This window comes from Piliocolobus tephrosceles, chromosome 6 (assembly GCF_002776525.5).
Source record: "Piliocolobus tephrosceles isolate RC106 chromosome 6, ASM277652v3, whole genome shotgun sequence".
Taxonomy (NCBI): Eukaryota; Metazoa; Chordata; class Mammalia; order Primates; family Cercopithecidae; genus Piliocolobus; species Piliocolobus tephrosceles.
This window is the reverse complement of record NC_045439.1, coordinates 36,528,835-36,543,343: the sequence shown is the minus strand read 5'-3', so window position 1 is coordinate 36,543,343 and position 14,509 is coordinate 36,528,835. Positions and strand designations below refer to the sequence as shown.

Genomic DNA, 14,509 nt, shown 5'->3' with positions numbered 1-14,509 from the left:
AATTTCACTGTGGATTAGCTTAATCCAAAATCCCTGCTAACCGATTTGGAGTAATGGGCAGATTAAAAAGAAAAAACAGTCTCATACTCTCACTGCCAAAAGAGAGTTAGAAAAATACTCACATTCCTTTTACTTGTAGTTGAATCTTTTCCCACTAGGAAATGTTCATATACATGACAGCGGTCCTTTCATGACATGTTTTGTAGTTGCTACTAGGCATGCTGAATCAAGCCTGTCCCATTGCATATGGTTCATGATTTCTATTTTGCGAAAGAAGCACAAAGAGATAGATGGGGAGAAGTGAAGCCACAGGATGAGAAGGCACTGTGCCTTCCATGGGATCCCAGTTGTCCTTGAAGTTCCGAGGCAATTCAGGATGGATTCCTTAGCAAATACATAGCTTGACAAAGCATTACAAAAAGAGAGGAGGGGTTGTCACCAGAAGGAAATTATTTCAAGCATAGCGAACTGAGAGCCTGATACCTAGACTGCAGAAAAGTAGGATGGGGCAAAGTGAAAAAATACAGCAAGACCTTGTAGTTCATTATACTGCTGTTTCCCCCGACCTCGAGCATGTTTCAGTGAACACTAGTTCTGTCCGGTGCTCCTTGTGTAAAAGTTAGGGGAGGGTCCCTGCATTTGTCCATTCTTGCAAAGAAATACCAGAGACTAGGTAATTTATAAAGAAAAGAGGTTTAATTGGCTCATGGTTCTGCAGGCTGTACAGGAAGCATGATGCTGTCATCTGCTCTGCTTCTGGAAAGGCCTTAGGAAACTTACAATCATGGCGTAAGGGGAAGGGGAAGCAGGCAAATCACATGGCCAGAGCAGGAGCAGGAGAGAGGGAGGGGAGGTGCCACACACATTTAAAGGACCAGATCTCACGAGAACTCACTCACTATCATGAAAACCAAGGGGGTGGTGCTAAACATTCATGAGAAACCCAGCCCTATGATCCAGTCACCTTCCCCCAAGCCCCAGTTCCAACATTGGGGATTACATTTCATCATGAGATTTGGGGACATGCATCCAAACTATATCAGTCCCCTAGTTTAATAAGTTTAGGAATTGCTGCAAATGGTATCTTTCTCTTAGGGATAAATCATTAATTGATGTAAAACTAGAAGAAGTTCTGCTAGTTTTACAGAACTATATCATTAATTGATGTAAAACTAGAAGAAGTTCTGCTAGTTTTTCTGCTAGTAAAGAAATCTTTTAAGTTTGTTTAACCCAATGTTTCGAAAGTTATTTGGCCAGAGGATACTTTTATCCCTCACTATGTCTATTCACACCTCACAGAACACAAGCTGCATTCATTCCTCAGTGTATCAAAGTGGAGAGAACAGCAGCCTCACATTTCTGGAGAAAAGAGAAGAAAGTGGGCACCTATAGAGAGACTGGTTTCCTCTCTGGTTTCCTAGAAAAGCAGGGGGGATTGGTAGGAGAGTGAAAGAACAAGCAACAAAGAAGCAACTCTGGGAGGTGAGGCCTGACACCTGCCATAGAAACCCCCAGAGAACATCCCAGGGGAAGCAGGGCAGCCCACAGCAGGTGGAGGCCCCAGTGCTACTCCAGAAAAGGCCTCTCATTGAAATGGGAGCAAAAGACTCTCTTCCAGCTGCCTCCCTGGTGGGCATATTTACATGACCCCAAAGAGTTCTATTTTCCAGAAAATTACAAGGCCCAAAGATACTCAGTCAATTTCCTCAGACATCAGTGCTTGTGGCCACTTCCTGTCTCTTCCTCCTTCCTCAAGGTCTGAGAGCTTTCCATCTGCTGGGACAAGGTACTGGGAGCCAACTACTACTCTGTCTCTGGGCCTCAGTTTCCTCATTTGTGAAGTGTTTGGGTTAGATTGGTGACCTCTAAGGGTTTTTCTAGTCCATCAGTTCTGAAATTTTGTGATTGCTTGGACAGTGGGATTCCAATGTCCTGTGCTGTTATTAACTAGCTGTGACCTTTGAACAAATAACTTCTGCTCTCTGTACCTTGCCTATAAAAGATTTGCACAAAGGGTGGCTTTGAGGCCCAAGTGAGATAAGGCATAGACCTTCGATGGTGACTGAGAAGCCATCACGAAAGTGGAAGGTGGTATTTTTTGCGTTGGACACGGCACCTGCAGGTGATAGTTGTCTATACGCGTTGTTCATCTGTCGGCCCCATTTCTGTCTGTGCTTTCTTCCCCTTTGCTCCCTGACTTGCTTTACCCCCAGGAGCTGACGTTTCTCTGCTCCTCAGTTGCTCACCTGTCTTGTTGGGAGTGCTAGCCTTCCGCATCCTTCCAGGTGCAGGATTAAAATAATTCAGGCCTGTCTTTATTTGGATGGAGGTTGGCCTGAAATATACCACTAGGCTGTTTATGTAAAGGGCTTCTTGCCAAAAATATTAAAGTGCATGAGTCAAGAGATGAAACTTACTTATCTAGGAACATACTGCCTTAAAGGACCTTTGGGACCCCTAGTTACATCTTTTTATTGAGATGGAATCTCACTTTGTCACCCAGGCTAGAGTGCAGTGGTGTGATCTCAGCTCACTGGAAGCTCCACCTCCTGGTTTCAAACCTGCCTCAGCCTCCCGAGTAGCTGGGATGACAGGCATCTGCCACCACGCCTGCTAGTTTTTGTATTTTTAGTAGAGATGGGGTTTCACCATGTTGGCCAGGCTGGTCTCGAACTACTGACCTCCAGTGATCTGCCTGCCTCGGCCTCCCAAAGTGCTGGGATTATAGGCATGAGCCACCGCACCCGGCCCCACCCCCCCAGTTACATTCTAAGGTACAGTTACAGTATAAGCAGACGGTAACCTCACTTAGGTTGGTGAGTAAACACGTTTTGTCCCTTAAGGAAGAGCCATCTGTTGACACTTCAGCTTTCCTAAGATGCTTCGGAGTGGGACAGGAGCAGATTTCACTGTTTGTATCTGTACTTTTTGGGCAAGAACAACCCTGAGTTTTGCGAACTGCACAGGGAGATATTTGAAATGGCCAGTTGCCTCATGGATCCTCTTGGCCTGGGCTTTTCTCAGAGATTAAGTCTGAAAGTTGACCAACTTGAGGCTCTTAGGGAAAAAGGAAGGGTATTACTTATTAATTTAAAAGGATAAATCTGCAAGGGAGGAAGCTAAGCCAGGCAGAGTTTACATCTTGATCATTTATATAGAAGCCATCAATTCAAAGAATTTACATCCTGATTGCTTTTCTGCAAGAAACGTTTCTCTCCTCCGCTGGCAATAGAACTATTTCTATGTGAAAACAAACATCTTCTTCTTCCACCCAAACCTTTTCAAACGTTTTGCTGACTTTAGACTGCCCCTTCCCCTCAGGCTACTCAGAATAGGATGTTCTTTTGTCCTCATCAGATAATCTGGCTCTGGCATTTTTGAGTGTACAGATAGTTTGCTAAAATATAACACAATGATAATAAAAATAAATAGCTGAAAGTTAACTGGGCACTTACCCTGTGAGCTAAGTGCTTTATTTACATTATCAAATTTAATTCTGTTAACAACTAAGATAGGTATTATTGTCATGATTATCTTCCCTTTTTAAAAAGATAGACAGGCCAAGGCTTAGTGTGATTAAAAAGCTTTTCAAGGCTGCAGAAGGAGTTAAGTGGCAGAGCTGGGAAGTGCTGGAAGGCTGGCTGCAGACTGTCTCCATGTAACTTCTTTTTCTGCAAGAAGTCACCTTGAAAACTCCCTAGACAACTTAGAAACAACCTCTCATTGTGGAATCATGGGCTGATTCACTCGGGTCTCCTTCAGTTAAGAGCTTGTGCTCAGCCACTTCCCTTAGCTCCTGGATCTGAGACCTTGCTCGGGTCTTCTGTGCCGCCTTTTCCCCATGGCTGTCCCCACCCCTGTGGCACACCTAGGGCAGGCGTGCCCATTATTGTATACCCCAGCCCTCACAAGCACGTGGCAACAATTCCTTATTCGATTTCAGTTTTATAGGACTTGGAAGGAGCTCCCAGACTGGGATTTTGTGATCTGGGCTCTCTTCTTTGGAGCCTGGACTGAGAAAAATGCTGAGGGCTCTGGGGAGAAAGGAGCTGTGTATGGGCCTCTGGGCCAGCTGGGGGCTGGGAGACAGTGTTCATGTGCCCACTGGGATACAATGGGCACACTCAGTGAGAATGTGGCCCTTGGGACCCTCTGAGCCCAGAGGTCAGATTATATCCCCAGAAACAAAGCTTTGGGCTTAGCCTCTTACTCATGAATTTGCTTCTGTCCCCAGTAGCCTTGGCTGGGACTCTGTGCATGCTTGAGAGGAGGCGGCTTTCGAACCAGCCCGTTCTCTGCTGTCTACTTGACTGCAGTGCCCGGCTCCTGCAGCACAGCACCGGGCCAGAGACACAGCCTTGGGCGATGGACTTGAGGGCACAGTCCTCATGGAGACAGAGGCCTGCCTTGGCCATGGGAGTCAAGGTCCCTGGGAGTGAGTCAGCGTAGCCATTCAGCTCCTGGGACAGGTTTCCCCAGAGGTGATTATTGGCCAAGGAGGAGAAAGCAGCCTGCCAGGCTCCATTAAATTGCTGCCACTGGTGAGGAACTGTCTCTAGGAAATATCCCCTGTAGGATGGATGGAGTCTGAAGGGATCAACTCCACATTTCCAGCAGCATTTCCCACCCAAGTCTGTGGAGGTTACTAGAGGAGATCTGGCCTTTGAAAAGGCCGGCTTGCCAGGCATTTCTGGCACAGCTGAGAACAATCCTTACCACTGCCACTCCATATCCAGCCTTCACTGGATGCCAAACAATGGATTTCTTTACCTTCAGGTTTGACATTGTTATCCCCATTTTATAGATGGGGCTCAAAGAGCTGAGTGATGTGTCCAGTTCATAACTGGCTGGACCAGGATTCAAATTCAGGTCTGTCTGGATTTGTTTCCATTCCACCATTAAGGCTCCTCAAAAAGTAGCATTGACCTGACCCGAAGATATTGCTCTTGGATGAACATTTGGGGTAGCAACCATGGCCATGAAAAGAAGTGGGCGTGGGGCATGGTACTGGGGTAAAGGCATTGATCAGAAGACCTGAGCAGCGTCTCAGATGCAGGAGCTGCGGGAAATGCCTCATTTATACAACATGCACCTTCATGGTAGGAACAAGGGTCCCCCTATCTTGTCTTATCCTTGATTTTTGTTGATAGGTCCATGGTGAAACAACTCGTCTTGGGGGAAATGACAGTGTTTGGTGTCCACACAAGAGCAGAAGCCTTTCTATAGCTTTTCTGCCTTTGTGATAACTTTTGGATTTCACCCAGGCTGTCAGATCTCTCCTCTCACTGCTCCCTTCCATCCCTTACCACTCAATTTGTATGCTATTACTGTCTAGCCTTGATTCCAATATGTCCTTGATTTCAAGAGGCACATTTTCTTCACACTTTAATATCTTTGCAGTTGGCACACATCTTATAATTGAGATCTACATTTAATGTAGTGGGGCTGTTTAAATTGACATTGCATTTTTATAATTGATGGAGACCAAGAATTGAGGATATATGATAATGGATGCCTTTATTCAACCCATCAATCACCTACAATGAATGTCAGGCATTATGTTAGATTCTGGGAATGCAGAAATAACTAGCATGCAGTCCCTGAGGTCACAATCTTGAGAGGGGGGAATGGACTGGATAAATCAACAGCTAGAGCTCACAGTGATAAGAGCTCTGATTTGGGGGGCCCCAGGGTATGTGGGAGGATCAGAGGAAGGAGGCAGGGGAGGCTGGGACTGCTTTGAGGAGGTGTATCACAAAGGAGGAGGGGAATACGAGGGATTAGGAGTAGGTGGGAGATGGGTTGGGGAAGGGCATTCCAGACAAATGGAACGGTTGGAGCAAACAAAGACTCAGAATCAGGAGAAACTAGAACATGTTTAGGAGCATCAGAGGGTTCTGTGACCAGCGTGGAGGGTGTGTGCCAGGACATGGGCATGAAATGAGGCTGCGGGAATAGATGGAGGCAGATCACAGAGGACCTTGAGTGCATGCCAATGAGTTTCATCTCTATCCTAGATCCCGACAGGAATCACTGAAGGATTCTAAGCAGGGAAGTAGGCCTCATTGTGTGTTTAGGAACTCCAGATTGAAAGCAGGATAGTGGGGTGGGGCGGGAGGTAGTGGGTAGGGCGACAGCTACTGGAAGAGAAAGAAGAGCTACCCTGAAGGATGCAAAAAGCCTTATTCCTTTTTGCTATTCCCAAGCAGGCAGACCTGATCTTGGAGGCTTAAGGAAGATCACACAGTGGTGCAGCCGGGCATCTAGAAATAAACCTGCAGGTTTTACCCCCTTGCCTTAACCTCATCATGTGTGCCCTCATCTCAAGAGAACCACAGGATCAATAGGCAAGCTGATCTGTGAATGGATGCTGGGAAAAGCTAGACAAAGACGAAAAGCTTACCACTGGTCTCTGCTTGTTAAAGAAATGTCATATCAATCTGCAATGGTGACATTCCAACTTTTACTTGCCAAATTAGTTCAAGGGTTAGAATTTTTGACTGGGTGCGGTGGCTCACGCCTGTAATCCCAGCACTTTGGGAGGCCGAGGCACGTAAATCACTTGAGGTGAGGAGTTCAAGACTACCCTGGCTAACATGGCAAAACCCATTTCTACTAAAAATACAAAAATTAGCCAGGTATGGTGGTACACGCTTGTAATCCAGCTACTTGGGAGGCTGAGGCAGGAGAATCGCTTGAACCCAGGAGGCAGAGGTTGCAGTGAGCCGAGATCATGCCACTGCACTCCAGCCTGGGTGACAGAGTGAAACTGTGTCTCAAAAATAGGGTGGGTTAGAATTTTTTATAATTGGATAGGAGCGTATGCCAGTGCTAGAGAAAACAAATGTACAGGTATTGGTGAGAATCATCTCAGGAAAAACACAGTATGATGCAGGTATTAAGTGTGAAGAGGAGTAAGAAAGAAGTGGGTTAATTGCTGTGGTTTGCATGGGCGTCCCACAGCAAACATGTACCCAGTGCTGTTCACTGACTGGACCACCCACGAGAGACACTCTGGAGACAGATGTGGGGATGAGAGGTGGAAGGTGCTCTTTCACCATATGGGTGATGCTTTGAAAGGGGTTGGAGATGAGTCTTCATATTGTGACAGAGACTTATGGTTTTCTTCCGTATTCACTTCCCTGAACAGGTGCAGTGCCATACTTACACTGGGTACTGCTGGTGTGTCACTCCGGATGGGAAGCCCATCAGTGGCTCTTCTGTGCAGAATAAAACTCCTGTATGTTCAGGTACCGTAGGGAGGGGCGGGAAGAATGAAAAGGGTTGGAGAGAGACCCGTTGGTTGGTCTCCTGCAGCTTGTGGGAGAACCTTTAGAAGGTTGGTGGTGGTGATGAAACTTTTTCTATGTCAGGGAGGATTCTACTCTAACATGCTTGCTCAGAAGTCAGCAAATGATAAGGTATGGCAGTGTATGCCATGTGTGTGTATTTACAGATTTTGAGTTTAGATTTTTGATTCAATGCTGTCCTTCTAAGCACTGGCTGTAACCTCATAGAGCTGTGGTGGCGTGTAAATTACTAGCTTGTGTGCTGATTCTGATTGCTAGTGGCTCTTGAAGTGCTTTATTGAGATGGATTTTGAGACCACCTGGGAGCTCAGCATCAAAGGCTGTGGTTATCAATTAGTGATAACCTGTCATGGGAGCAGGAGAGGAGAATGGTGGCTTCTGTGTCATATACTCACCACCCCTGAAGAATGTAATGTAGAGAAATGGAATATCTTCATAATAGTGGCCCTTAAATCTGACTGATCACCAGCAGTATCTGAGAAATTAAAGAGAACCCAGATATTGAGGCTTCCCCTTGTACATTCTGATCCAGGAGGCCTGGAGGGAGACCTGAGGTCCTTGTTTTTATGAAGTCTCTCAGGTGATTCTGATGATTAAACAAGTTAGCAAACTATTGCTTTATAGTGATCCATTGGGTTAGTCCATAGCAAAAATTAAGTCCTTTCTATTCCCAACTTAATAAGCGGAGAAATTGTGCTTTTAGGTCCATTTCATGGGATTGTGAATTAGGGATTTTTACAAGCCCCACAGTGTCCACCTCTGTTGAGATGGTAAAAGACTCTGAGTCACTCCCTTAACTCACTGTGTGGCTCAGCTCTCTCAAAAAAGCCTGTCCCATCCATCAGCTGATTCATATTTCTTCATATCTGTGTCCATAGGGTTTTATTGATTTTCTTATTTTTCATTTTAAGTGCAAAGTATAAAACATTATGCTAAAACCTATGGGAAATTCTAAAGGCTGACAGTCTTGCTATCATAGCTTTTTCTACTTGCTCTGTTACATGAAGGAAAAAGAAAGTGGAAAGGGCTATTAGAATCTACATCAGGAAACCCAAATTTACAGGTCGAAAAGGGAAGTTTACTTTATTTGTGGTTTACATGGAAACTAGAAACCTTAATTGGGGTTGGGGTAGGGAGGTACAGGAATTAGCCCTCCTTTCAAATGACCTGGAAAGTTTCATTTAAAGCAAACAAACGACTAGAAACAAGCCATGCAGGATAATATGTTTGAGTTCTCACAAAACTGGTACATGGAGAAGGAGTATGACATGGATTAGGGAAATAGAGATTCTTTTCTTTTGGCAGGACTCCACAGATGCCCTTCTTTGGGTGCACCGGTTGTACCCTGCCTGTGTAAGGCTGGACCTCAGCAGAAGACAGGTGCCACAGGGTCAGGACTGGAGGAGGGGGTGCACAGAGCACCCTAGTATATGCAGGGCAAATGCTTGGGCAAACATACCTGCTACCCGCTCCTAGAGGAACAGGCTGTGTCTAGAAAATTGTTTCCATGCCTTAGACTGTTTTGGTCCATTCAGTACAATTGGGCCAACAATTTTCTACTTAATGCAGATGGAAAATCGCTGATTTCCTGTCCTAACCAGCAAGGGATGTCAAATCATTGCCTTTGCAGTAAAAGGGAGTTTCTTTTCAGTTGGCCTTGCTGACTGAATATGGCTCCGAACATGGAACTGGTGAGAAGCTGGGGAGATGGGATTGTAAACGTGAGGGGCAGATATTGGAATGTTCAATGGGAGAGTTATAAGAGTGTGGACTTTTGTAAAAATGTGGTCAAGACTGTTTCCAGGGAACCTAGAAATCATAGTTCATCTCAACAGTGCTGGGTTATCAGTGACATTGATGTTAAACAAACCCCGCTCAACGTGTGTATATGTACTGACATTGTGTATAATATCCTTAGATGTGTATACAATACATATATACATGACCATATACTCATAATACCAGGTTTTGCCAACTCTTTGAAAGAAACCAACCGCAATGCATTCTGAGTGGCTATGTTTTTGTTTCCCTTCTCACCCAAGGTTCAGTCACCGACAAGCCCTTGAGCCAGGGTAATTCAGGAAGGAAAGGTGAGTGGAGTTTTATGCTTTATCTAAATGTTTGCTTCCAAAGATGGTCCAAGCAGGATTTCTTAGATGAGATAGAAAGAGCCTGGGGTGGAAGCCTAATGTGTCCTGCAGAACATCTTCTCCATTCTTATTCCATGTTTCCTCTATGAAGCACCTAAGGTAAGTAAGGCTCATACAGTGATGGACACCAAGCTCCCAGAATTCCCGAGGGAGGTGAGTGAGTATAGAGCCCAAAGCTGAGAAGGACCTTTAGAATGTGAGCCCTGGGAGTCTTGGTTCCGTGGAGAGCTCAGTCAATCAACTACCAGAGTAGCCAGCATTAAACCAGAGAGGATGAGGAAGGTAGGGTGCCCAAGTCTGCCCTTGACTCTCTTGTTGTGTAAGCACATTTGGGCATTTTCCCCCCTTCACTGATCCTCCTTCATAATTGTCCCAGCACATCCAGATTCTCTTCACTAGGGTGAGGCTGGCTTTGCGGGTGTGCGACCTGTGCAGTTGTTATCCTGAAATTCTGAATAATTCTGTCTTTGAGTTCCATGGGACAGTGAAGATGCAAGTGAGTGGAGGAGAGACACATCATATGAGTGTCTGCTGAACCTTGTCACCGCATTAGCACAAAGCTTTTGTGAGGTGTACTATGTGTCTTCCACAGCATGCTTAAAATTTTAATTTTTCTTTATCTAGGACAATACTAAGTAGCAATTTAAAATAACACCATGACAAGGTAAGAGAGAGAGACTATGGAATAAAGGACAAAGCTTTGTATTTTAGTGCCTTGAATGGCACTTTTCCCTGCTTTTTGAACGAGAGGCCCTGCATTTTTACTTTACACTGGGCCCCACAAGTTACGTAGCTGGCATCTGTCTGAGGGCTGTTTATTGGACCAGCCAATATGAGCAATAGGTCCCTGGAATATGCTGATCATAGTTTTTAGGATGGAAGACAGTTGGAGGCTTAAGATTCACTGCCACTGACCTCCAGGACAGCATACATGCAGAGCTGGTAGTTGAATGGAAAGCAGGTGTGCATTTCATCTCGTTTGCCGCCTCTCCAGGACTCCCATCTCAGGCCGAGTTTGAGCCTTCCCACCTGCATATAGGCCTTGGAAACTACATGCTCATCAGGGCCCATGTGGAGCCCTGGACTTGCTGAGGGTCATTGTAAAGTTCACAGGCTTGTCCTGCGTGCACACAATTGCAGGGAGACCAAGGTAAAGCCCTGGGCCCTGCCTCCAGTGCTTATGCCATGGGATAGGAAGAAGAGGAGAAGTCACCCACTCTGAATGCAGGAGATAAGGATCTGGAGAACCTGCTGCCCCCAAACGCAGGTGCTCCTAGAAGATGTGGAAGTGGAACAGGTGATACCACCACCCACCAGAAAACAGGGACCAGTGGGCCCCTGGGCAGAAATGAGAAAGTGGTTGGAAAAGGGGAGAAGTGCTTCTTCAGGTCCTTCCCAGGGCATGAGGAGACTGCCATAAGTGTCGGTGGTTCCCTCCTAGGTGGGGAAGTGGGGAGAGAATCTACAAAGACCTGAAATCACCAATGCTGTGAGTAGTGTGTGTTTACTGGGATTGGAAAAGGAAGATGCCTTCAGGTTTTCTATTGCATATGTGTGTGTGTGTGTGTGTGTGTGTGTTTCTAGCATAGCATTTTTAATTTTTGTATTTTAAAGACAAGATCTCACTATGTTGCCTAGGCTTGCCTCGAACTCCTGGGCTCAAGCAATCCTCCCACCTCAGACTCCCAGGTCGCTGGGACTACAGGCATGCACTGCTTTTAGTTTTGCTTGTTGTAATGGGTATCTTCAGGAACATCACCTTTATTCCTGAGCATAAGGTCCTGGTGGTAGGAAAGAAAAATTGGCAATCATGCCAAACTGACCACCCAGATTCCCCTCCTCCTAAAGGAGCTGAGTATATGATGCTGAATAAAGTGCACACACACTAAACAACTTCCAGCCATGGGATTCTGGTTCTTAAACTGGACAGAGAAGTGCTTTCCAGGGGGATGTGGCTTTGCACCCTGTGGACAACAATGAGAGACAGACCCATGGTCATCCCAGGCTCTCACTGGTCCAGCTAGAAGAGGCGGCGGGGATGGTGGGGGCTGGGGATGTCAGTTTACAGTCAACAGTGAGCACCCTTTGTTCCCTTTTACAGTTGAGCAGTGAGCACCCTTTGTTCCTTTTTAGCTCTAGGGTCAGCTTCCAGAGCCAAAAGAGGGTAGAGGAGCCTGATTCCTCCAGGGGTGATGCAGGAAATGGGGGATAGAATCTGAAGCCTTTATCTCAGAGGGATAAGCTGTTCTCAGTTCCCAGCTCTTTACTCCCTTGCCCTGGATGGGTCCCTTCCTCCAAGGTGGCTCTGCAGAGGCTTCCTCTTTGGTGCAAAGGTCGGGACAAGGCCCTGGTGGGGAATGCTAGGACTCATTCTCCCCTGGAGTCTTAAATTCTATTTAGTGGCCTCTCTTTCCCTGTACTTTGAAGGATCCGATTAGGTGTTGGATCCTCTTCTCTTTGTCTCCTGTGGGCAGTGCAGTGAAGAGCAGGTTCGGGCCACCTGTAGGACGCCACACCTGAAGCCACACCTGTCCAGGAAGCTGGGGTTTGAATGGGGACAGGGTGCGAGAGGGCATTAGTAATATCCTGTGTGGACCAGCCAAGGTTCCTCTTTCAGCTGCCACTTAAGAATGGAATGTGCTCTGGAAGGCAGCAGGTGGGAAGACACAAAGGCCCCTTGTCTGAACTTGTGCCCACACACGGGTTCTCCTAGGAGGCATCTATTTCCCTGAGGCCTGCTGCAAAGAGGTGCTGGGTCTGCACCCTTGTGCAGGGTGAGGGGTATGGCCAGAAAAGAGGTAGGGCAGAGGTCTGGAGGTGTGAGTGGTAGGGGATGGCAGGGCAAGGACGGGACCCAGCCTTCTCTTTCTGTAGCTTCTTGCCTTTTTAAATATCCTCCACTGACCGGGCTGGGAGGGATCGGCTGTCCCTCCCAGACTGGAAGGAATGAAAAGATGTATTGTATGACCACGGAGAGCCTGGTCACCAGCCAGGAATTAGTTCTCTGAAGGAGAGGAGGAGAAAGGCAGAGCAGAAGGAGGCTGGGGGAGGAGGCCCAGAGAGACAGCAGAAGGAAGGGAGGAGGGAGAGAGGCTGGGCTGTAACAGGTCACAGCCATTTGGTCCGAGACAGGAGGCCTGGGTGGCTGTGGCTCCTGGATCCACAGGTGTGGGGCCCCAGGGAAGAAGTGGGGGAAGGAGGGGGAGGCTGTTATCTTACCCAGATGCACGTGCTCCAGGAGGGGAGGAGGGTCAAAACTTCAGACTATTTACTTAATCCCTTGGAATGTCCTTTCCTCACTCTGTTCTTTGGGCCCCTTGTGTTTAACGGACTCCTTTATGGGCACATGTGTGGTAATTAACACGTGCAGTGTAGGTCCTGGACCATGTGTTTGAGTTTCAAATATCCATTGATCTGGGGCAATCCCATCCTGGCTGCCCCCTCCCCTTCTATCCTTTGGTCCTGGCCCTTAAAGAGAGACGTGTGTGTGTGTGTGTGTGTGGGGGGGAGAGGGGGACCGTGCACACGTGCATTCACATGTGTTTTATGGATGCTACAGAGGAATATCAGAAGAGAGGAAGAGGGCCCCAAACAGCCCGTTTAGCTCTGAAAATGCGCTGCTAAAACAGTTGAAGGCTGAAGAAGTAGAGATAGAGGTAAAGTTTTGGTTTTCATTGGAGTCATCCAAAGGAAAGTAGATAGGAAGCAGAATGGTTTCAGAGATCAAAAACTTATCCTGCAGCAGCTTTACCTGGCTGTACCAAGGCCTGTGGATTTTTCTGATGGGACTCTTTTTGGGGTCTCAATGCTAATTACCACAGGTGATTTGGGGAGCTTCCAGGATAACTGAACACAGGTTCAGGGGCTGGCCCTGCTCTTCATTGCTTGTGAAGTGCAAGGAGGGAAGGAAGTTCTTAGCCTCCGGTGGGATGAAGGGGGGTAGTGATGAAGAGTGATTAAATGAAAGGATATGGAAAAGCACGTGTGAAATGATTTCTGGCAGTTCTCTGCGAGCTTTTGACTTCTGAGTGCCCAGAACATCAGAGGCCATGGGGTAATGCTGTGATAAATGGCAAGTGAAAATTTAGGGTCACTAGGAATTTTCTGCAGTTTGCATTTTTCCCGTAAGAAGTCTGGGAGTTAGTTGTTTAAGGAAAGTAAGAGAAAAATAAAAATACTAATAAACTCTGCTAAACTTTTCTGCATGGGCTTCTGTATTTGTTAAGCTAGTCTTGGAGAGGGGCAGAACTTCAAAAATCCAACCCACCTTTAATTTGCAGAGCTTAAAAAGAAAATCTCCCACTGGCTGTTCCATAGTATATGCTCCAAGTAAAGAGTGAGTCATATTTATTTCTCCAAGGTCCCTGTCTGTGTCTCTATTTTTGGAGCTGGTTCTACAGGTTGTTGCCAACTTGGAGAACTTGTCACTCAAGCAATGGATGGAGCAGCTCTGAGGGGCAGGCTTAGGACAGGGACAATGGCTGGCAAACATCCCAGACGCAGGGCACTGGGTGGCCCCCAGCCTCAGCCCTCATGAGGTGTTAGCACACCTGAAGGAGGGGAGCTTCATTGCCCTGAGCCTGGCAGAGCTGTGTTGGGCTGGCTGTCGAGGGACATTCCACATGTGAAACATCACTCCTGCTCACGTGACTTAAATCTCTTCCCTGCTACCTCTTTTTTCTCTTCCCCTAGCACCCACGGGGGTGTGGGAGGCTGAATCTGTAGCTGATCTCTTAGCATTGCCATCAGATGGGCTGGGCTGGGCTGGGCTGGGTTTGGATGGAGATGGGCAGCTGACGACCTCCATGCTGTTGGCTTCTGCTCACATGGCTTTTCCTGGAGAAGGATTCACTCTGATTCTTTGCCTACTGAAACAGAACTGCGCCTGAGCAGCTCCAAGCCAGAGAGAGGCAGCTCTTTTGCTTTCTGGTTCTCCGAGCTGCCTCCACCAAGCCTGGAATGTTCATATACCAGCTTCGCAGAGGTCAGTTTCAGAAGGGGTGTGCTTGCGTGCTCACACATGTCCCATGTCTCCCTCCTTCCCACAGC

General features: G+C 47.0%; 1 protein-coding gene across 2 annotated transcripts in view; it reads left to right on the top strand.

Moving 5' to 3' along the window:
* The window catches only part of SMOC1 (SPARC related modular calcium binding 1), a 149,320-nt gene that overhangs the window by 86,973 nt on the left and 47,838 nt on the right, over positions 1 to 14,509 (top strand). For both annotated transcript variants that reach the window (XM_023182838.2, XM_023182845.2), the window contains exons 4-5: positions 7,151 to 7,250; positions 9,353 to 9,400. In XM_023182838.2, the coding sequence (XP_023038606.1) occupies positions 7,151 to 7,250; positions 9,353 to 9,400 (148 nt within the window). The remainder of the gene's footprint in view (positions 1 to 7,150; positions 7,251 to 9,352; positions 9,401 to 14,509) is intronic.